The 25,362-nt window shown below is 38.3% G+C and overlaps 1 protein-coding gene across 1 annotated transcript in view; it reads left to right on the top strand.

The window, feature by feature from the left end:
• MRTFB (myocardin related transcription factor B) overlaps positions 1–25,362 on the top strand; it is a 70,552-nt gene that overhangs the window by 21,335 nt on the left and 23,855 nt on the right. The window contains 5 exon segments of the mRNA XM_085237976.1: positions 16,617–16,682; positions 20,984–21,039; positions 21,601–21,676; positions 22,666–22,827; positions 23,219–23,403. Of these exon segments, the coding sequence (XP_085094102.1) occupies positions 16,617–16,682; positions 20,984–21,039; positions 21,601–21,676; positions 22,666–22,827; positions 23,219–23,403 (545 nt within the window).

Consider the following 25,362-nt stretch of genomic DNA (forward strand, 5'->3'; position numbering starts at 1 on the left):
TGGAGATGTTACTACTGAACTCTTTTTTTTTTACGCTTCCCTTCCTTTGCCCCTAGAGATCTCATCATAGAGCAGATCTGGTGTAAGAGTTCAGGTATTCAGCTGCTCAGTATTCTTTGGTGCAAAGTATCATGGCACTAATTAACCTGCACTGAAACTGGTGTTCTTTGAGTTGACAAAGGAACACTTAGATGTGCTGGCAACTCTGTTAAGAGATCGTAACTTCCAGTTGAGGATCAGTGACAAGTAGTTTGAGGGAAACAGCATTTTAATTTTAAGCTTTTCCACCTAGTTACTAGGTGCAGGTGTTTACTCTGTGAATAAAGACTAAAAGGCAATTTGTTTGAGGAGTGAGAAAGAGAAAAGCAGCAAAATATTCTCATCCAAAATATTCTCTCCAATCTTATCCCATCAAGAAAGTATGAAACAGAAATACTAACCAGTTAACATTTCATAGTATAATTGCAGGGAAATTAATCAGAATTTTCAAATTGATTTGCAAGATAAGGTTTAATTGTAGGGCTGAAATACTTCAGCTGAGTCATCTGTAAAGCAAACACTTCAGTTATTTGGGGTTAGAAAAACAAACTGTAGAACATTATGTGAACTTGTGTGTAGTACCTCTCAGTGTATCCATTTGTGTGTTGTAACAAAGAATCATCTTTTGGGACATCATATGGTAGTCTTCTGCACTGTCAAAATTTTAAAGTTTCCCTTTTCCTTTTGAACAGCTGTTTTCAAGCTGACAGCCAAGCACAGTACTGAATTACTAGCAAATTGTCTTTGAGTTTCTCATTAGTCTGCATCTGCTTCTGGATAATTAGCAAATACATGCTCTGCATTGATTGTGTAAGCTAATTGCAATGAATTATCATGCCTTTTCTCTGGAGGCCAACTGTTGCTCAGCTTTCTAAAAGCAGCAAAAGCTACCTTTTCATTGGTTCTGCTTTTCAAAGATCTGGTAATCTAATGGCAACCACTGCTGTGTAGTCCATGTCTGTCAGGTGAGCAATTGGACTGCTCACATAAATAAGGATTGGGAAGCAGACTCTGTAGTCTTAAAAGCTCCTAAGAATACTTGTTTGTGTACACTTCACCTGTACTTGAATCTTGAAAGCCTTCTCTGCGTCAAGCTGCTGTATGCTTAGGCAGGATGGTGGCTGGGGGAGGAAAAATGTGACACAGATGAGTCTCTTGTTCGGGAGCGAGAGGAAGAAAGTTGATGACTAGGTGTTGTTTAGCTGGATGGCCGTGGAGGAAGAATGACAAAAGTAGTAGGCATCATGGCACAGCTGAAGTACTTGTCAGAACAATATGCTGCTCACACATGTACCGCACTTTCACAAGCCTGTGTCTGAGAGCCAGGAGGTGGCAGAGAGAGGGAAGGACAGGCTGTCTGCTGCTGACAGCAGGAGGGTGGATGGGGATGATGCTGTGTGCTGCCTTCCAACCTGCTATTTCAGAGCCAGAGGGTGGGAAGGGATTGCACATGCAGATACCGTCGGAAAAAAAAACAACAGTACCGCAAGAGCAAAGCTTCCTGCGTGCTGAATTTGTTATTTCCCAGCACTGGTAAGCATGCCATTTTGACTGGTAGAGGTAGAGGGTTTCACCGTCACGAGCCATGCAGTCCTAGTTGTTGGAAGGTATCCGTAGAGGGAGAAGTTCCTAGCTTCTGCATTTTACAGTGCCAGCAGTTCTGGCCCATTTCACCTGGTTCCGTGACTGTAACAGGGTGGAAGGACCTGTGTCCGGGGAAAGGAGGGCAGGGAAAAGACAGGGAGATGGACCAAAAAACAAAACAGCGGAAACAAGCTAAGGGAGAAAACTAATTTACCAAATATGATACCAGAATGTGAGATAGCACAATATAATACAGTATAATTGAAATTGAGGCTAATAATTAAGGCTGCTAGTTTTTGAAGGTCAGTAAGTTACTGTTGTGCAGTCGTTATCCACAGGTGAGAGCTTGGTTATACTCCTGTAATAAAATCTGTGTGTAACTGGATGGATCCCATACAGGCCATTGACTGTCCACCACTTTGCAGGGCTGCTTCAGCAATTTGTTTTGGTTGTAAATCACACTGGATCATGCATGTGCACATGCTCTATCCTCTGCATTGCTCCTCAGTTTTGCCCCATGTAGCTAATTGACATCTGCTTCTCAGAGCAGGTAAGACTCAGAGAGAAAAAAGAGTTCTGGGACAATTAACATCTTTAAGTAGAAGACAAGAGTATAAAACCATACTAGAAGAAATTAGTCCAAAGAAATCAGTGCTGCATAAGAACAATGACATTCAGGAACCAAAGCCCTAAGGTATTCAAGGTCAGATGAGAATGACAGCTTCCTGTGGGACCACCACAGGGCTTGGGGGAATTGTAGTTACTGTGAAGTTCCAAAAAAAAAAAAGTCCAAATGGTGGATGTTGAATACTGCTAAAGAGGATGCAGGCAGTACTCAGAACAACTGAATGAAATCTACATCACACTTAACCTAATTATATGGTTTAGATGAACTTAATGCAACAGGGGTTTGTGTTTTTTTGTTTTTTTGGTGGTTTTTTTTTTTTTTTTTTTTTTTTTTTTGACATCTAGAAGAGTCACGTGTGTATTTCTTATCTTATTCTTCTTACTCTTATCTTCCACTCCTTCATTATGTAGCACTGGTAACATACGTTCTTGACATAGCTTAATGACTTCTAAACAAATTCTTAATCCTCTGTGCACTTACCAGATTTTGAGCTGCAAATTTTATACCAAGGAATCAAGTGAAATTTCACATATTCTCTGTGTGTTCACTTACATCAATTTTTCCCACTTTTTTGAGATCTCTTAATTTTTTTTCTCTCCTAACAGTACAGAGTAGGTTACTGTCCATAGAATTAAATAATTTAATTTCTTGAGACAGCTGGAGAGACAAAAGTAGAGGGAAGAGAGTAGTGAGAAGACTTGAGAACAGCAAATGGAAAACAGTTTGAGTGAAAGTAAAAAACTGGAACAGAAAATGAAGTGTATTCTAAAAAACAGAGCTAGATAGAGTAATATAGACGTTTTATTTAGTGTAGCGTATAGGTGGTGTGTGCAGTGTGTACTCTGTAGAAGTATACAGAAGTACAGTGTAAGTCAGAAGTGAAGACTGGTTGTCCGCAGAGGTGGTGGAATCCTGCGGAAGTGCCGAAAGCCGTGCTGGGCACAGTGCTGAGCTGCCTGCTCCGGCTGGCCGTGCTGGAGCACGGACGTTGAACTGAAGGATCTCAAGATGTCAGCTATTCTGTGATTTGGCTCTTCTTTAAGTTTTAGCAGTCCATGGAACATCCAGTGTGAATATTCTACTGAATAATCCTTCCTAAGAACACACAGAATGTTGTAATTAAAACATAGCTGTTTGTGTTTATTTTTGTGTGTTTGTTTTCAGAAATGGCATCAATAGAAAAAACAAATGTCTTTGTGACCCTAATAAAATTTGAATGTTATCTGTTTGGAGAGAGCAAAATGAGTAGGTGCTGATTTCCCAGTAAGTCTGTCTTTGTCATTGATAGTGCCAGTTCCCACAATCCTAACATTCCCAGGGCATCAGTCAGTGTCTACAAGGAACAATTTTCAAATGTTAAAGCATGTGAAAAGACGTACAGGCCAAAACTCAGAGCTCTCTAGGGACTGTGACCTCTTAGATGCAATATATTTTCACAGGCTACATGAAAGAATTCCAGCAGGGTCATTCCATTTGGTAAACTTCTAAACAAACGTTCTGTCATTTTAGTTTGATTTATAGATTTTCTTTTTAATTATCTGCTTATTGTGAAGAGATTAGGATGAGAGACGTGACCTTTGACAGACTCAATTTAAGGCATCTGGTATATATGAAGAAATTCTGTTACAGGGATTGGCAATTGACTGATTACAAAAGATACGGAAAATATGTTTTCTTTTAAAGAGATCTCTTGATCAAACTGTCTGATTCTGACATCCTTTTTCCTGGAATTCTGTGTGGATAACTACATGCATAGCTAGAAATGAATGTTAATTTTAACTTCCAGTGTGTAATTATTATGAATTGCTAGAATCAAGTCCTAGCTGCCTGTGTTATTCTTGAAATGTTAGTGTGTGGTACAGCTGCTACAGGTAGTGTCGTACAAAGAAAACTGGTGATGTACAGAAGTTACTATGTGAGCCTTTTGCAAATCACAGGTGGCATCGCCTGGTGAATGCCTGAATGTTGTCATTTAAGATTATATATATATATGTATGTATGTATGCAGTTGAATGCATATTTTTTGCTTACATACCTTTACATTTTTATTACTTTAGGTACATATATGGGAAAGGCAGAATGGTGGGGTGTCTTTCATTTACGCTATGAACAGTGCCAGCATATGTCCTCTCCTGTATTCACTGGGAGAAGTAGCACATGCAGACTTACATGACCTTGAAAAAGCTTGTCTTTTTTTTGTGGCAAAAGCAACTGAGGGAAATGCTGACCTTAATTTGGATTTTGGTGTTTGTTACCACAGTAGGGTAAGATATTAGCAGTATTCCAAAAATCCTCAAATTTTTCATTTGACTTTTTGGAAAAAAAAAAAAAAAAAAGAAGAAGGAAACATTTGCTGTTTTACGACCAAAAGAACGTGAAGACAAAAAGCTGAAGTCTGTTAGAATCTTATGGCTGTACTTAAGATGAGCCGAATTCATCACCTCTGTTTGATGAATGTCATATGTGTGCAAAGCAAAGAACTTACGCACTGGTATAAAAAAAAGTCTTGCTTTGTTTCTACCTAACAAAGCAGGATAAAAATCTGTTCTAAGTTGGAATTTTGTAAAAACAAACAGAAAAACCCTCAGTTACAGCTCAAGTTAACACATTTTTTCGGAGAAGTATAACAGGTATTGTTTACATGAATATTTTAGTCTGTGTACTCAGAGCACCGTTTTCCTGTTTGAAGAAGTCACTGAATGAAGATGAAGAACTGAATTAACCTAGCACAGTGTGAAGAACCCAGAAACGTGTAGGAGGTTGTGCCTTCCTGCGCCCGGCGGAGCTGAGGCTGAGCGCGGCTGCCAGGTGGGCCGGCCGGCCCTCAGCACGGGATGGCGGGTTGAGGGGATGAGCCGCTGTGTGGCACGGGGTGATGGCAGCATGCAGGGAGATCCTAAGAGGCAAAGCCATGTTTCCCTATTGCATAGTTCTAAAATTCTACATCAGGCATCCGTTGTTGCATGTAGACCTGTTCCTACCCGATGCCGTGAGAGTGAAACAGTTTTTCTGAGGGGAGGTGTCCTTTATAATTTCAGGGTGAAGGATTTAAAATACCAGGGAGGGATGTGGAAAGTTTCTAGAACGACAGGGGATTTAGGCCAGAGGGAAGGGAATGTGCACCTTCTGGAGTTAACTTCAGTGTGTAGCGGCTACTTAAAATTGCATATAGCTTATTTCTTCGAAGTACAAAAAATGTGCAATAATCTTCTTTTGCCTTATGGCATGTGGCAGATCGTTTGAGGGGGATCCCTTTCCCCAAAACCTTCCTGATTGACACTGAAGCTGATGATTCACATAAGATGAATGTAAAGTGCTGGAGAGAATGGCAGATCAGGAGCCGTGGGAGGAAATGCTCCTGAAACTGCTGGGAATAAGAAGAATTGTAATTAATGCAGAAAGTAAAATAATAAAATGCTCGTTTCTCAGATATTGACAACAAGGAGTAGAAGCTCTCCTGTACAGCAAGGAAACGAGTGGAAGCCATGAAATGCTCTTCTCACGTATTTCTGCTAGCTAAAGCCCCTGAAACAGGGCTGGGGGTGGGGGAACGTTCCTCGACATTTTTTTCAAATGCCAACAGGCAGCTTTGTTGCCTGATGAAAATTAGTAAGTAACGAATGTGCCTTGGGCACAGACAAAGTGTTGCTGCTGCCTGCAGCAGTGTGCAGAGCAGGGGGGGAAGGGGGAAGGGGAAAGGGGAGAGTCCTCAGCGGTAGTTTGTCTTAGGTATCAGCAAATGCTGCTCCTTCAGCAACTGCTGGATTTATTTTTAACTGCTTGACTCATTCTTTGTCAGATGATTGACCGTCAAGCTGCATACTGAAACACGACTGTGCAGAAGAAGCAAGCACAGCTAAAGGAAAAGGGGGAGTGGTTTTCTGGGAAAAGAGGCGGGATTTGAGAGTTCAGCTTCACGGGCTCTGTGCTGTCATTTGAGTGAGTTACAGGCTCCAAAGCAGACTGAGCGTCTCACAGGTCAAGGTAGACAGTGAAGGATGATGGCTGCTTTTGGCTGCAAAGAGATGTGGCTGCTCATTTCTTAGGAGAAAGAAACTGGAAGCAGTGTTCGGGACAGCACTGTACTGCTCGGTGACAAATTAATATTTTTTTTTCCTGTGCTGGATGTTGCCAGTCTAAAGGATTCTCACCATGATCGATAGCTGCAAGAAGCAGCAACAGGGCTTTTCTGAGATTTTACCTGCTGGAGATGTTAAGCCACTGAAGGAGAAGGAATGCCTTGAGGTGAACAGCCAGAGAAGTCTCAAGGAAGGTCAGTCTCTTATTGATTGGGGGACAGAAAATTCAGAAGAACCGTGCATTCTCATTTCACAAGTATTCCTGGGGTTGTACTGTATGTCGAGGAGTATCTTTGCACAACAGATTAGGTATTGTTTTCCCTCTAAAAGCTGAATTCAGAATTTACTTGTTAAGTAATGATCATCATAGCTTGACAGAAATTGTACCGTGAAGAAAAATGAGCGATCGCTCTCTTCAGAGTAATATGTAGTTCTGAATTCATGAAGAACTCTGAAATTTTCTGCAGAGATTGCACAAAACCCTCCAAAATGTCACTATTGAAATGAATATAATGAAATGGATATCATGAAATTTGGCAGTACTGATAACAAAACTCACAGCCCCTTAGTTCTGTATGTGCATTGCTAGCTTATTGCCACTGGAATTCCTGTACTGGTATCCTCAGCTACTGTCTTCTTCTAGAATACCCTTTTTTTCCCCATACTTCAATTAGATTAGAGCCTGCTTTCCAGATGTCTGCTTTTGAAATTAATTCATATCTCCTTAAATGATTGTTATTACACTGTACATTAAATTAACACAACCCATAAGCATCGGTTTGTAAAATACGTATACCTTGAGGATATTTGGAGCTTTATTTAAAGCTAACAAATGCTGCTATTCCGAATTCATTTCAAGTAGTATTTGCTGGGCTGTGGCTGTAGCACTGCTGAGGCATGGAAGTTGTCCCATTCCTTCTAGCAGGAGATATTCTTGTAGCTGGCCTGCATTAAGGGGGACTGGGAAGAGACCGCCTGAGGTCAGCTGGCAGCCCTGCACAGCACACTTAGCTGGTGTGTGAAAACTTTCCAGGCGCTCTGCAGTTCAAGACTCAGACTCAAACTTCATAATCAATCAGAAACAAGCTCTATTTTGTAGCAGACAAAGCTCCTTCTTCCCTTTTAGAGCGCTCAGCTGTGGCTTTCGCTCCAGGTATCATTGGGTTCTCTGGTGATACAGAGATTTCTTCTCGGTTCATGTGACACGATTTATTTCTTCCTTTCCCCTTCCCACATGAGAAGCCTTTCTCAGAATTTAAATGCTGGGTTTGCTTCTGTCTTTAATTTGGATCTAAGATAACACTCAAAATAGCAAAAAGATACAAAGTTTCTTACAGTAACTGGCAGTTTTTTTAAAAAAGGGAGAAAACCCACCATATTACTAAGAAATAAGTTTGGGCTACAAAAAAATACTCATTTTTATATACCAAAGAGCTTGTGGTTTGTTGTGTTTTTTTTTTGTAATGCTGCTTCCTTTCGTCCTGATGGAAAGACAGTGATTGAAGAGAGAAGGCAAACAGTGGCTTCCTTCTCAAGGTGTTTGCCTTGAGAACTCAAACAGGCCCACTCGAACCTGAGGGAATACAAGATTCCTTCTTCCAGCATTTCTTCTTCCTAAAGCTTAGCAAGAGCAAGCTATTTCTTTGTTACGTATGTAGAACAAATTATTGAAAACATAGTAAATCTGTTATGCACTGAACATCTACTATCTTCACCTTTTCAATTCATAATATAAATATGTAGTTTAGGTATTTTTCAGATTTTCCCTTTTGTGTTCAGATACTTTTCAACACCATGTGTGAACGGTTAAAGCCACAAAAGTTAAAATTCGTTTAGCAATCGCAATGAAGTATGTAGAAATCTGAGTAATTCAGAAGGTGACATAGCCTTTGCTTCCTAATCTGTTTTGTCTAAGTTTGATAAATCTAAAAATGATAGAGTTTGCTTATTTCAGGAATAAATTCTATTGGGCGCAGTCCTTTTTTAACTTGCTTTTTTACAAGGAAGAAGAGCTTGGTGGAAACACAAATCCTAATGCTGACTTTAGCAAATGAATATTAAAGGCACAGGAAGGTTAGGTTACAAGGATGATTTTATTTTCTTCGCATAGGCTAATGACTGCTCAGTAAAATATATATTGTGGTATCCTGTAGTTACTTATTATCAGTCTGTGAAAGTATTTCGTAGTTTTACGCATTTTATCAAAATTGCCTTTGTATGAGCAAAGAACAAAAATATTTGTCCCTGAAGCTCACTGCGCAAAGGTAGCTAAGCAGTTTTTTCAGAAATTCCCGAAGCATTGTCATCTAATACCAAGGGAACAGAAATACATTTAGAAAATTAAGTGAAAAGCCTTGGATGAAATAAGGGCATCTTTGTGCATACAGTCAGAAAGACTCGATGTGATCAACAGTGCGTGTTTTAGGAACGTTTGTAAGTGAGCAGTGAATTTGGGCAGTTTTGCTTTGCACCCCAGCTTGTTCCAGTACAGAAATTACTGAGCTTGTTCAAGGATGTACAGCTGTGCAGGAAAGTTCTTGAAGGGATTATAAAATTGGTGGAAGAAATGAGTATGGTTCTATCATTCATGTATTAATCCGAGCTTCAGAGTTACCAGTTGCTGCCAGTTACTGTAAGAAAACAAAGCTGACCAGGAAAGAATGTTTTTCCTCCCTCTCTCCCCTTAAAGCATAATTAATTTCCTGGGTTTGTATTGCTTTTTTATTTTATTGTCTTGTGAGGAACTGCAAACTGGCAAGTCCTAGAAGCAAAATAGAGGGCAGAATGAGAGAAGCACAGGCACTGCTCAGGTGCCTGCTGGAAATATCTTCGTGCTGTCTGGTTAATGAATTACCAGATTTAGGCAGGAGTGGTTACTTCCCTTCATCCATGCAGTTAAATCAATACTGCATGAGAACTGTTTATTTAGCAGATTTCCTGCAGTTGCTTGCATGTTGAGTATTGGTCATACTCTGGACTTTTACTGCTCTCCTGCGGTGGCATAAATTCTTGAGGATTCTGCTGGCGTTTATTTAAAAAAAAGTTTTTATAGATAGTGTATATTTATGTAAGTATATTTTAAGTATTTATATATAGTTCCCCTCATCAGTGGCAGCTTATCAGGTATATTTCTTAAAATACAGATAAGAAAATGCTGAAAAATAGTATACTGTTAGTTATAGTTAATAAAAGGAAGCACTTCAAATGCAGTATCCTGTGAGGCTGTATTACTGTCCTTAACTTTATCTACCAGAAATGGTCTCATTAATAACAGTGGGATAATTGTATGTCTTACAATTAAACCAACACACTACAGATTTTTCTTCTTCAGTATAGCACTTAAACAGAGAATAAGTATGTGGTAGTGCTGTTGTATTAGCCACATGCTTAAATACCTTGATAAACCAAGGTCACAGCGTAGTAATTATATATTATCTGTATACAATTAGGGGATACACTGGCTATCCAGGAGCTCTAAGAAAACTTGCTATGCAACTCCAGTCATGCCAAGATTTTCCAAAGCTTTCAAAGAAAGTAAGGCCTAAGGCCACTGCTGCCAAAAAATAGGTGTCATCTCATTCAGCCTTGTGCTGTTTGCTGCCATCTTTGTTCTCATGCTGGCATTATGATTATGGAGTCCTGAATTGAGCTGGATCAGTGAGTTTGTATCACTGAAGGCTATTTCAGTAGTCTTGGATTTCCCAGGTCAGAGTACTGACCCGGCAGGCTACATCTTTACTGGTGTTGCTGCAAGTGGAGCAGCTGTGGTTGGGGAGAGGAAGAGACCATTACCTCTTCATTGGTGTTCTGCAGTCTTAGATCAGATTAAGTTATGAAACCACACTGAAGCTGCTGTCTGTTTTGTTGCCGTGCTGGAGGTTTCTTTTCCTTTAACAAAGCATCCAGCAGTGCATGTATGCGCTTCCAGTCTTTCTAAGGCGGTGACTCTGTTGTCGTCCACTGAGCAAGCCCCTACAGAATTACGTTATTATCTACATAGCAGAATGACAGAATGCCATTGCTTCCATCCCAGGTCGCACCAGCCATCTTAAATATATATCCACCTTCCTCCTTTTATGTTAATGTGTAATCTTGTGACCCGGATGATTGGCCTGGGTACACGTTTTGTTTGCTGCTTCTGCTGTGCATAGGAAGACTGTGTAGAATGGAGGTATTAACTTCCCAAGAGGGCTTGGCTGGAAATTGTCTGTCATCAGTCAATGTATTATGCTCCAGACTTATCACAAAGCAAGTCTGTAGCTGATGGAGAGTTTGAACCCATTAGACTCTTGACAGTGTGTTTCTGAGCTGATAGTAATCATGGAGGAAAAACAAATTCGTTTTAAAAAAACATTAATAGACAGGAGAGGGTTATTGCAGATTTAGAATATGTAATTACTGTTCATGCACTTACTACGTGCAATTTTACAAAATGCTTTTGTTTTTTCAGATTTTATACCCAAGATGGTAATCTGTGTTGTTGGTTTGTTGTTTTTTTTAATTTGAAAGATTTTGCAGGAATTGTAAAAACATAGGTTTTACTTTTAACGTATACATATATATTCATATATATATATATACACATATATATTCATCCCAGCAGACCTTCCAGTAATTTTAGAGGCTTCTGCATGTTCTGACTTGTTTCTAAGCAACGTGTTCCATAGCAATAGGAAAAGATACAGAGTGTTCTATTTCCTACTCATTTAAGCTTCTCAACTGATACTGTTGTGCTTCATTTTCTTTGTTTTTAATGATCACACTTCACTATCCTTCTGATCTAGCTTTTCTTTTCCTACTTTCAGTATGATAATGTTACTTCTGGAAACAGCTATGTGTACAATATTACTGCTTACACACAAAAGCATAAATCACAGTGCTGTAGGATTTCCCTCCGGAATTTGGAAAAGATGGTTTGAAACAGCCCTCAGTAGCCTCTGCTGCCGTCATTTATAAGACAAAATGATGGTACAACTGAGTATCTGCTAAAATAGCATAAGAGACAGTTTTTCTTTTCCTACATTGCGTTGGATATATTCTCAGCAGAAAATTCACATACAAAATAATAAAAAAAAAAACATAAAAATCTGCAAGATAAGACAAGGGATTTTTTTGTAAAAATAGATTTTTGTTTTTTAAATGACACTTTGACATACGTGAAAGTTCTAGCTTTAGGTGGTGTCAGATTTCTTTAATGATTGGTTAATTATTTCCATTTGAAAATTAAAATTATTTAACAGATCACATCATCTTCAGGCTGGGAGGTCAGTACAACAACTGTTGATGCATTTTATCTTTAGCCTGCTGAACAAGTTAGAATCACTTCCAACAGATCATAGACAGCTAATATTCTCACAGCTTTTTCCTCATCATCCTTCTTTCTTAGGCATGCCATGTAAATGAAAAGAGCATTACATCATCAAATTTCTGAGTTTGGACACACAGAAATGAGCAAAGCTGTGTACAAACTAGTTATTGTATTTGCTATTACCACAGATTGCTTCTGAAGGCCACCTGCCATCTGTTACAACACTCTCCTACTTTACTGGCAGCCTGCTGCTCACACACCTGCATTAATCCTGGTGCCGTATTGAGTCATAAATTACTTTGATGGAGGACTGTATTTTGCAGGGCAGCAGATAGAACTGTCTTCTGCAGCAGCGCCTCGCTGCAACTAGAATGTGCTGTGAACATCTGCTGCTCTGTGCATCAAGCCCAGTATGTCAGAGACTGCCTGTGTAAAGGCTGTTTTAAGGGAGGCTGTTTTAAATAGAGGCTTTCTGTGTAATAGATTTTAATTTAAAGGAGACGACCCTGTTTCCAGCACTGTCTGTTTCCATGGCAGCCAGCCTAGCAGCCCACACCGGAGTTCCTACCGCTCTTGGAAATTTCCAAGGGAGAAGGCTGGAATGTTGGAGATGGCATTTTCCCACTTTTTTCTTGCAGTTTTAACACAAATAGCTCATTTCCACTGGAGGAAGTAGTGAGTTGATTACATAAAGAACTTCTTTTTTTTTTTTTTAATCAATACATTATTCTTCTTGCTGTCAGTTGAAATAACTGTATGCTGATTAATGAACACCTTGGCGATTCAGTCTGTTCTATCCTTGTTAAATGTCAACTATTTGAATACTTTCATAGCACCTTCTCTAAAAAGACAAAACTTCAATTTGAATTGAAAATAACAGGATATAAAATGGTATTAGATGAGGAGCCAGTGCTAGAATTACTGCACACACACTGTGTTCTGGTTTTTTTTCAAGACAAGGAGCAGTGGTGAAAGCTTGCCAGTCATGCAGATAGCATTGTTCCTGCCAGACAGCTATTTATTTTTGGCCTCCTTGCATTCCAGTTCTTGGGATTATATAGTACTACTTTGAGACACCTTTTCCATAGGATACAAATCACACATTTGTAACAAAGCGATGGCTGAAAATCACTTGCTCAACTTTGCTAGTAACTGTACTCTAAGTCATTTAATAGCACACTTTATTTTTACTTATTCAGAAAGTAATTGGAGAAAACACGGAAATTATGGAATCTCTTAGCCTGGTGCTAAAGCGTTCAACTAAATATCATACACTGACTTGAAAATAAAAAAGAATACAGCCTCCACCAGGTCAAAACGGAGTCTGACTGACCTCTCTGTGCATGGCTTTTATTCAGAAGCAGTTGGGAGATAATTCTTTAGAGTGGCCGTGGTGTGAAGGGGACATTCCTGTCAGATAATTTAAAGTGCAAAATGTTTGTGCTTTTAGCAACTGCATTTGCTCAGTGGTGTTAACATAGCTCTTCTTCTTAAATATGAGAAATAATATTAGTAAAGTTTGCGGTGTATTAACGTATTTAAATCTTTGTCGGTTCTGGGCCTTAAATTTGGAGATCCATCTTCTATGATTTTAGATGTTATGTATGTTAACTACCTGATTTTAAAAGCTTAAGAGTGAGAAGCAAACAGTCAGGCAACGAGCTGAACAGATTCACCCAGAAAAGAACAATTTGTTCAACACCACGTTTGAATAAGATGTACCCGGAGGAGCTTTGTTTTATAGAACCTTATTTTTTCTCTTGAATTCTTCCTTCCCTGGATTTCACCATTTTGTCTGGAGATGGTTATTAGAAAAAAAAAGAAGAAAAAAAAAGAGAGATATATAGAGACAGAGAACAAATAATACAGTGTAATAAATTAGTATAATGCCTCGATAGATTTCAGATTATTTATAAGCTGTGTCTTCCGGTCTTATCCATCTTCCTGTCTTATTAGATTTACTTTATGTGTTACTTGACTGCTGCAGAAATCTTTTGCTGAGTGGATTTCTGCTTCTATATATAATCAATAAAGTCAGTTTTAGATTTAATTTATTTACATTAGATTTAAATTAACCTGAAAACTACTGTATAGTTTCTCCCTGAAATAAATTTGCAATTCTTTGCTAAAATTGCAACCTGAGCTCCATTCTCATATATTTCATTCTTGTCTTTGAAAATAATTTCATCACATCTTCCTTATTAAAACCTTTTAATTTAGTTTCCATGACTCCCATCTTCCATATCTTTCTGGTTCCAGCTTCTTGTGAGTCCCCATTTCCCTTCTAGCTTTTAATAGAACAAATTCTTAGTTCCCTTCCTTCATACCCACTACGGGTCCACCTTCAGTATAATGATACAATTCTGCATATACATGAACCTGCTAAGTTGTAGGGCTGAGTCTCTGTGACTGCAGTGACTTAATAAAGGTCCTTACTGCCTGCGACCATCTGCTCTGACACGCAGACCCATAAGCTGACTTTTGTCCAGGTGGACCTATCCAACTCATGTACCACAAGTTGCCATTTCCTCCTTAGAAACATCTCAGCTTTTTTATTTTTGTCTCCATGTGACTAAAGGCATCTTAACACTTATGTCTTTCAGTGATGTATAAATACTACATTTTTTCCTGGTTTGTTTGCTTTGGAGAAGCAAAAACAGTTTTCAGCTTTTCATCTCTTAGAACTAATATATTACTTTCTAATTTGCAGCAACTTCTGTTAGATACTTTATTTTCTTTAGACACACATTTAAGTGCTCAACTGTTAAACAACAACAGCAAAAACTGGATGCCAAACTTTTTTTCCTTCTTAATTTTTCATACAACTTTATTTACCCTCCTCACTTTGATCAAATCAGAATCATCAATGACTACCTTCTGGTTGCATCTTCGAGTTATCTTTTCTTTGGTGTTCTCCCTTCAGTGCTTCCCTATTAGTCATGCTACAGGCTGTTCTTCCCTAGCTGTGTAATGTCTGAGTTCTTGATATTTACTTAGTAAGCGAATGTTCTGTGTCATTTCTGTCTTTTTTCCTGAGCTCTGGTAGAGATACACATGGCTCAACTTCAGAAGCACCTTATCTAATTTGCGTTGTGATGTCCAGGGTATGATGATGGTAGACATGTAGTGTTATGAGACACAAGTATTTGTTACATGTTTTTGCTAAGAAATGGTAAAACTTCACATGTATGCACACACATTTTATGTTCAGCTACACACCTACTGCTTTTGTCATCCTTCTGCTGCAGTACATTACATACTGTCTTCTCAGACTTGCACATTGCTGAGGATACAGATGAGTTTTTACTCCTTCTCACAAAGCTTAAGCCAAGAATCTGATCATGACTGAAGCCACAAATCATGGATAGAATACACTCATAAATTATATAGCAGAGTTTCCCATCATCTATATTTGGAATTAATTTTTGTTAAAGAATTTGTTTAAACTGTTCAGAAAACAAGAGGTAAGACACCTACATACTTAGGTTTACTTTTTGCTGAATAGATTTACTTTGTCCCTCTGCCACTTCCTTTATCAGTTCCACCAATCACACTCATGGCCAAGCAACATTCATTTCAAGAACTGACAGAAATTCCATCAACCACAAATACAAGTAACACATGCTGGGGTATGTGTTTGCACTGTTGATGCTTAGGTGGTGTAGGGCTGTGTTTTTGTTTGTTTGCTTGTTTGTTTTTCAGAGGGGTCTCAGCAGTTGCATACACCTCAGCAAACTTCCCAAACTTCTTAATACGTACCTTGAAGAGATACAGAGGAATATAGAGTAGAAGTATTGAAGCAGTTATTTAGCTTGCTTGTGTTGCCAAACTGCAGTGTGAGGCCTTTCTGGTTTTTTTTCTCCCACAAACTTGCCAATGAAAAATGAAAATGCAATAACCATTAAATGCTGAGGTGGTAGGATGTGTTTAGGCTGCCCAGTCCAACCAAATGACCTAGAAGTAAGCATCTGTGTTACTGTAGTAGAATGCCAAGTGCCAAATAGAAGTTTGCTCCCTTTCATATGAAGATGGAAAAATCTTTGTCTGAGAATCCTGTCAGTGTCTGGATCTGGGGAAGGCAGCTCTAGGTCTGCTGCTGTTCCATGTTCTCACATCTCTGTTCCTTGTAATTCCTGTGTAACAACACAAATTCTTGTGTAACAATATTGTAAACTCTGAATAGAACTGCTGTTGCACAGCCCTGAAATGTTTGTATTTAAATTCTCGGTGTTTGAGTCACATAAGAAAATAACGTCCTTGTTGTCAGCATTCGCCTGGCTATTCCCGGTAGTAGTGCTTAAGCCAGAGGAGTATCCTTCCTGTACTGCAGAACAGGAAATAAGCTGGTTCCTTTTAAATTCTGAAAACAATGAAGTTTGTCCTTTACCTAATTTTTAGAAATTACATCCATTTTGATGTTCTGGACAATGTATTACTTTGTTTTGCTTCCTTGTGAAATACAATGGAACAGCATGTCATAATCATACATCCATAATAAACTATTTAGGCAGAATTTGAGAATGTAAGTAAAAAATTTAGTCTATTTTTTCTTGACCAAGCATCCTGGCCATCGCTCAAACAAAAGATGAAATTTCACATTAGGTTAACAGCTATACATATCTAAGAAATAGTGAAGCACTATGATAAAATGATACAGGTATAAGTGTAAATTAACGATTAAAAAAACATTTTTTTTTTTCTGGAGAGGAAGTATGAGTTCTTTATGATATATGTGTGAAGCAGTCCTTTTATCAGATGTGACCAATTAACAGCAAAATCCATTGTAAATAAGGATTTAGATTGGTGCAAATTATGCTCCTAGCAGTTGATCCTTAATGGTGCTTGTCTTAGAGGTTAATCAGGTCCAAATGTATATAGCAAAAATACTTCTAAAAGTAGTTGGCATATTTGAAAGTTTGTCTTGATCTTTTAAGAGGGATATTATGCTTACATTTGAATGGTTGTTTTCTTTTGTCAGTACTTCAGCTGAGGCTACAACAAAGACGGACACGTGAACAGCTGGTGGACCAGGGCATCATGCCACGTAAGGCTTGCTTTACTTCTAGACATTTTTATTACTATAATGTATCAATTATGAACTCATATTTAAAATAATGAAGATCAGGACTTCTCTAAAATCATTAAAAATAACTCTATCATTTGAAAGGACTAGTGGAATCCTTTCGGTAATCTAAATGAGCAGGAAGTAAATTCATCATGCTTACCTAACGTTTCAGTTAAAATAGCCACTGTGATGAAACTGCAAACTTTTTACATGAGTAGATAGTGATAGGACAGAGGGAAACAGTTTTAAAGTAAAGGAGGAGAGATTTACATGGGATGTCAGGTGGAAGTTCTTCACAGAGAGAGTGGCGAGGTGCTGGAATAGGCTGCCCAGAGAGGCTGTGAGAACTCCGTCCCTGGAGGTGTTCAAGGCCAGGTTGGATGGGGCCCTGGGCAGCCTGGTCTGGTGCTTGACCTAACTGTTGGCAGCCTGCCTGTGGCAGTGGGATTAGATCTTTGGTGTCTCTTCGAACCCAAGGCATTCTATGATTCCATGAAATAAATGTTATAAACGACTGAACACCGATATCAAAGCCAGCAGTATTTTAAGAGTAGGATGGTAAGTGTTGCCGGACCAAACCGAAGGACACACAGAAGTTATAACTAGGGCATCAACAGGCAAGTCTTCTGTGTTAAATCTTGCATGATCATGGCTGTGATGTTACAGGACATGACTTTGGCTGGGCATTGTGCACTGGGTGATACTCAAAAGCTTTTGTGCCTAGCTTCTTCTCATCACTGCATATGAATACATTTCCAGGAATATGCGAAGAGGCTTTGTTTGTTCTGGGGTTGATTTTGTTTTTTAGAAGACTGCTTGTTTTTTTTACTAGTTGCCAAAAGTTCCTGATCCATTTGTCATATCTGGCAAAGCACCCAAGCTGGTGTAAGAGTTTGGTATTCTTCTCTTCCCGATCGGATTATATACTGGTAGATAATGAATGCCTTTAGATGCCATCTTTTGAAGCGTTGAGATGCTGCTGATCAGCTGTAGTGCAGAGTGTCTTGCTAAGGCAGCAGTGTCCTCAAGATCACAAATTTATTTATAAATGCATAAATTTATTTATGCTACCAGGATTCTGTAATGCTGAATTCCCAACTCTGAGTACCTGTCATCCTTCCTTGAAAGCTGTGCAAGAAGTTAGTAAATCGTGAAGTTAGTAAATCATTTTTATCTCTAACTGTTCTACAATTGGAATCTAACTGCAGTTTATAGTGTCTGAACTCCCAGCATTTTATTTTGAAAGTAAGTAATTGACATGCTTGACGCAAATGCACTTTATTACCAGAGTCTGTTTCCCTTTATTGATTTCAATGTGTTAGAGATGTGCAGAGCTTGGTTTCCATAACCACCTGCTTCATGGTGGAAGCTTGCTGGCATTCTCCTGTACAGGCATAAGAGTTGTACCAAGGCCTGTCGTTTCTACCCCTGAAGACTTCTCATGTGGTCTGTCCAGAGATAAATTGTTCAGACAGTTTCATATGATGATTGTTTCTTTTCTTCTTCCCTGGCTGTTTCACAAAGTTTAACAACTCCTAGGCCCATAGAGTTGCCACAGAGGCTCCTAGTAAAGGCAGTGGATATTCATCTGTCATCAGAGAAGTTAGCTCCAGCTCTTCAATGTGAGAAGAGCTTGCACTTGGTAGTGTACTTTATGGTATAGCAGGCATGCATCTTCTCTTGTGACTAGTATAGCAATAGTGCTATCTTTTTTCACTGGGGTGACAAAAAGAATTCAGTTCTGTCAGTGTGCACCATGATAAGGAGCATTGGATTTCAGAGATGTACCAGTTGGATTGGCCTCTTCTTTCTTCCATTTTCAGTTCTGGTAAAAATAGTTTTCACACTCAGTAACCAAGGGGCAGCTGTCCACCAACGTACACAAAATACAGTTAGCTCATTTAGCTCATAAAGTTTAACTCATTGTGGAGCTTACCAAAGGAGTGATGACTCCTGAAAAATTCTTCCTATTGAAAGAAATACATGAGGCCAGCATCCTGGGAGATCAAAGGAGACTGTAATGATTTCTAGTAATGAGTGGCAAGATCTCTGCTTTAATCAGGACTGTTTAGCTCTGAATGTAGAACATGCTTGTCTTTTGTATTCCATCACAAAGGAGTACAGGGCTATACTCAGCAGTATGAGAACAGAGCTATTTTATACCCATCCAGTTTCTTCTGCTCTGATCAGGACAGAGAAATCTACAATTGCTTTGCACCCCAAATAATCCTTGACAAAGGATCAAAAGATTGACAGCCTCTGAAGAAAAGTGGGGATCTTCCTATTGGTCTTCCTTCAGTTTCATATAGAGAATCACCAGGCTTTGTTCTCCAGTTAAAAATTCAGTTTACCACTTTTTTAGATTTTCCCCAAATAACAGCCTCTGTTGTACCTTACAGTTAATAATTAAGTCATAAAAACCTATCAAATTATATGCCCCTGTTTAAGATCAAGAACTGTGGTGAGACTTGAATCACAGTATGTGGTAGAATACATTAGAAAGTAAGTACTTCTGGCTTCCTGCTCACTTTTCATCCTTGATGGTAGTTTTTCTGGTTGCTATTAATTCTGCTTCAAGAGAAGGAGAATTTATAAATTTATGACTCACTGCAGTTAATGTCCTCCAGACTCTGTGCTAAGATAATGTTGGTGTTGCACTGTAACCAGGAAATAAGCCTGCCAACTTTCTTCTCAAAGCCTCCTGTTTTTTAGGGCAGACTATGTACTTCACATTCTCAGTGTCAGGACATCTTTCTAAATCTTTCACTGGCCCAGATTCTTTTAGAACTGTTTGTGTTCACCGCTAAGATATCCAGGGTTTGGGCTTCTGCTCACGGGCTGCCCGCACTTCCAGCCATCTCAGCACAGAACACTCAGAATGCGCTGAGTGTTGATGCCATGTTTCACTGACCAGAACAAATGGCTGTTCACATAAAGGACACTGAAATCCTCCACCCAGCTGGAGGGTTTTATTGCTTATTTATTTACTGCTCCTCACTTGCTATAACATATGCTTACCCATTTAGAAAAAGATCATTTGCTGTAACTGATAACTCCTTGCCTCCCCAGCTTTCTCCTTTCCCTCCAGGTTCTTGCATATACAGCCCTGTGTTGAGAGCAATTCAATACCAGGATGTGCACTCCAACTTTTTTGCTAAGCAGCAAGAAGAGTGAGAGTTTGCCTTCTGTGGATAATATTACTCATAAGTGAGGTTTCTTCATCTCTGTGGTAGATTTCTGCACTGCAAAGAAGCTGCGGATTTAAATCACAGCAAGGAAGAGTCGAACTTGTAGATGGCTATATCTTGCCTGGAAACATCTCCCTGAAAGTGTTTGAAAGACAGTAGAGATGGCTGTCATCAGCAGAGTCTGCTGAAGTGGATCGTATGTTTGTGACGGAGAAGAGCTATGTGATCCCTGGAGGTCTTTTCCAGCTGTACCATTCCCGTGATTTACCTGTCTTTTTTTTTTATGACGTACAGCTGGGCTTTCTGCTGCTGTTGCATGATTTTCACACTAGGCAAACAGGCTTTCTAATATTAACGGTCTCCTTGAATATTGCTTTGAATTGAATTGAATACATAATAGGATCATCCTATTTTCTAATCTGAACACATGAGGCTTATACAAAATTCTTGAAAAATCAGCATAAATACTTATTAAATGACAATTCTTCTCTTTCTGGTAACAGCAAGGGTACCATAGGTACAGATGAATAGTAATGTAGAATCATGGAATGGAATCATAGAATCACCAACGTTGGAAAAGAATTGCAAGATCATCCAGTCCAACTGCCGACCTACCGCCACTATCTCCCAGTAAACTGTGTCCCTCAGAACAGCATCTAAATGTTCTGGAACGCCTGCAGGGACGGTGACTCCACCACCTCCCTGGGCAGCCCACTGCAGCACCTGACCTCTCTCTCGGAGAAGTGAGCGCTCTTTAGAGAAGAATAGCAGAATAAATGAAAGTATTTTGGCATTTTATGTCCTATCTCTTAAATTTTCTGCTGTGGAACAGTTTTAGTTAACAGTCCACTTATTGAAACAGTTAACTGTTATGCAGTGATATCTGTTAAAATCATATATTCCATGTATTCTGTGTTAAGTAGAAATTAAAAGAAATAGAAATTAATACAGTTGGCATGAGTCAAGTGTAAGCCTGGTCAGATGCAAACACTGCCTTAACATAGCATTAAACAACCAGACAGATATGGTGACTAGGGTATTTCTTTTGTTAATCACTTCTTATCTACTTAACTCTTACTTTTCTCTTCACAGCTTTGAAAAGTCCCGCTGCATTCCACGAGCAGATAAAGAGCCTGGAGCGAGCCAGGGTAAACCACTTTGTGTAAACTTGCCATTAACATCTGGCAATGGACAGTCAGTTGGATACGATATTGAATTTTCTGTTTGAAAAAAAAATCTGATCATTGCAGTAATAATATGGGCTTGTATTTTAAAAGAATCTGTTAGAATAATATGTTGGCATCAAATCTAAGGAAGTTTCTTAATCCTTCCTAAATCAAGCACATATGTGGGATTAACTATGGTCATATTGCAACACATACCTCCTGTAGTCTAAGGAAAAAATACCTGGATTCAATTATGCTTGTGTTATATTTCTGTAGCAAATATCTAATCTGTATACTGTACAGATTTAGCGTGGCACAACTCCAAAAACATCCCAAATTTGTTTTGGGAAGATAGAAATTCATTAATACAGCTTGACTGAAAAACAAAAACAAAGCAAAGCAGAACCCTGTCTGGTAGCTCTGTTGTAACAGTGATCCGCTGTTCTGAATGCAACTGCAAATATTCATTGTTGGACATCAGTGAATTACTTTCTGCTTTTTCAAATAAATACCAGTTAATGATAATTCTTCATTTCTTTAAAGACTGAAAATTTTTTGAAGCACAAGATCCGCAGCAGACCGGATCGGTCTGAGCTCGTCAGAATGCACATCCTTGAAGGTACGTACGCACCCTGTAAGCAGAAGGAGCTACTGTTACACACTCAGCTGTCTAACTGAATTGGGCTTTGATGTGAATTATTTCTAAATGTCTACACGTTACTCTGTTTCTACAGTGTCTTTAATACATACGGCTGTGGCAGTGAAAGTATTCTTAACCGTGCATTTGTTGGCAAGTGCATTTTGCTTTTAGTCCCTTATGGTAATTATGCCATGGTGTACGTAGATATACATATTACTTCCATTTCTACTCATTACCCTAAAACAATTGACAATTCTGGACATTTTTTCTCCCCAAAAACCCCTACCTATTATAAACTTGATTTCTACCTTGCCATGTTATTTTGCTTGTTGCTCAGGTCATTTGGAACAGTAACTTGTTTTATGAATGAGTCTGTATTACTGTGGTTCATCATAATCTTATCAACTGCAGAAATTACCAAATAACCATAATCTAAGTCAGTTTAATGTTCATTAGTTTCTAAACATGCATTTGGTCTGGATAGATAAAGTACCAGAGAGGAGTTTCTATGTTGATAAACCGTCTCCATATTGACAAAATATCTCCAGATTTTCCTGGAGATATTTTGAAATACAATTTTGAAAATTTTCTATTTGAAAAATCAGTTATCAGTTAAACCTTTACCATAGCATAAACTGGTAAACATTAAATCAGCAAATGCTATCCTTAGATTTTAATTGGAATTGGCTGTTTTATACTCCTTGCTTTATTCTTGGACATTATAAAAATGTTTAAAAAATTATTATTGCTTTTAAAAAATAGGTTATATTTATTTATTTTACTTTTTAGAAAGCATAAGCATGGAGATGGAAAGTATCTTTTCATATTATCTTAATACTAGTTTGAGAGTTTTCCAAATAATACTTGTATGCTTTTGATGGAAACAGAATGGTTAGATAGAGACAATGCTAGTTGTCATGAAATTGGAGAAAGATTGAATAGAATATTTAAATCAACATATATTTTAGAGACCTTTGCAGAGCCTTCGTTGCAAGCCACTCAGATGAAACTGAAGAGAGCACGCTTGGCAGATGATCTGAATGAGAAGATTGCGCAGAGGCCTGGTCCTATGGAACTGGTAGAAAAAAATATTCTGCCTGTAGATTCCAGTGTTAAAGAGGCAATTATAGGCAAGTAGAAGAGCTACAGCATATATCAAGTCTTAAGATTAAAGTTCACTAGAAGAAAACATAGCTTACTAGTTCTTATTCTTTCAGCTTCTGATACCTAAGTTGTGTCATCATTTAACTGAATACAGTTACCCAGTCTTTGTTCAAAGCCAAGCTAGAAATACATAGACCATAATACTCCATCTGAAAATATTTGTTTCTTAATAATATCATCTACATGGCTATCATTATATCAAAAATGCAGTAAAATACTTAACATAGAATATGTTCAGACTGACCTGAAAAGTGGTCAGTTTCTAGCAGCTAGCTAATTCTGCCACCAGTGAGTGTCTAAATTTAATTTGTGTAACTAAAAATTATTGTTTTGCTTGTTCCTTTATAAACATTCTAGCAGTTGGACAAGAGAATTACCCTCAAGCTTTGGATGACTATTCATTTGATGAAGACAGCAGTGATGCTTTATCACCAGATCAGCCAGCCAGCCAAGAATCCCAAGGTTCAGCTGCTTCCCCTGGTGAACCAAAAACAAGTGACTCACCATCACCAATAACACCAAATGCTACTATTTCAACACAGGTACAGTTCTAAAACATTGAAGCAAAATCTCCTCAGTATATTTTTGGAACTATAGAAATGGGGCATAGTTTCACATGAAATTCGTATCTTTGCTGTTGCAAAGAGTTGGCTGGAACTCCACATTCTGTTAAGAATTATAGACTGGAGTCTTTGCTTAGCTGTTGGTGGTGACGAAATTCCCATGGCCATAGATTCACCGAAAGTCATTATGGCCAGTAGAGAAACTGCTGTTTGCCAAGAAGTTGTTTAGAAGGCCACATCCACAGTTTGCTATGGCTGTTACTGATTACTTAATGTCTATCTTCATTCTGGGCATGTTGTTTACTTTTATCTGGATTTCTGCTCATTCTCCTATGAATTTTTTTGTTTGGCAGAGAAAGACACAAATTAAAGGCTTCAGAGGAGGAAAAGGCAGCAAAGCTCTTATATGTTTTCTGACAGTGATTTGTTAAACAATCAGCAGAGTCCACAAACGAGCCACGTTTTTATGCTTGTCCTTCTATTAAGTGTGCTTGTGGAAAATGCTTTTATTTATGTATTTTAACTGCCAGAGGATTTATAGCAAAGCTAGGGCTCTGCATACAGGAACTACACTGCACTTTTTAAAATAAGGCAAACCAAAAGGTAAGACAGAACTGGATATTGAGTTCTTACTTTATAAAATAATGTAAAATGAAGCAGCTATATTTGAGATTAATATTGCCTGTTCTCCCAAGACGTTTCCAATTCTTTTAATGGCCATGGACAACATGATACCGTCCTTTATTTACTTATTAATGCAGTAATTCAAAAAGTATTGCAAAGTTCATGCTGAAAAAACAATGCCAGACACAGTGTACTGCACATCTGTTCTATTTCATTGTTCACTAACATAAAAATAAGACATTAATTGAGTTTTGTATCAAATGAATGTAATTTGTGCTGAAGAAACTGAAAACAAACCACATGAAATTAGATTCCTAAGAGATAGATTCCAAATAGAGAGCTAAATAAAAATACTCAGAGCAATACATGCCAAAAGCTTTTCAAGTAGGAAGCATAAGATAGATACATGATTGCGCCAACAAAACAACTGAGCACTTGAAGCTGACTGGAAAGGCACTTCAGAAGAACTTCAATCCTCTGCTTATGGATTTGAGAATGCATTACAGCCTCTTCTGTGCACAGACCTAAAATCCAAAGCTGCTCTGCAGAATAAAACTGATGCTTACTTTATTGTTCCTTATGAAATAAAGAAAATTGAGCCTACATGTCTCTGTAGGCTCTGTCTGGGAAATTGATCCTTCATTCTTCTAATTTCCTCTGACAAATTTTGCATTTTATTGCAACAGAAAGTACAAAGAATATTTTGAAAACAGTGAAGTACAGCCAGTGTTCTTTTCAAAGCTTCCTCCTCCACACATTTTCAAGCCTCACAGAAAGTAACATAACTTTGGGAACCTTCAGCTCATGTTTACTGATGACCCAAAACTTGATTTCACCTGATGTATTTGCATCTGGTAAGAATGAGGTGCTTTACCACAACAATTCTGATGGTGCTAAACAGTTAACATCAAAACAATTATCTTCAAAAAACAGCTGAGTTTTGTTTGATGAGAAAGAATTGAATAACTATTTTCATAATATATTCACTACAGCCTTGTTGACCTGCTAAATACTTGTTTGCATTTAGAAGAAAAGGTTCAGAAATGATATCATCTGTATCTGGAAGTAAAAGTTCTGTTCATATGATGTAATTCTTACATTACTTTATGAAGTGATCAAGTGAAGAAGCTGAGATCCGTTTAGATTTTTAAACTAAAATTTAAAAGCATAACATATAAACGGCATGCGTGGTTAATTGCCTCCTCTGGCACCAGCAGTAAAACTGGCAAGTCTATAAAAAGTTTTGTATTTCATATAGTTAAAGTCCTTTGTAGTTCAAGATAATTGAAGTAAGGAAAAAGTTATATGCTATGG

This window comes from Meleagris gallopavo, chromosome 16 (assembly GCF_905368555.1).
Source record: "Meleagris gallopavo chromosome 16, MGAL_WU_HG_1.1, whole genome shotgun sequence".
NCBI lineage: Eukaryota > Metazoa > Chordata > Aves > Galliformes > Phasianidae > Meleagris > Meleagris gallopavo.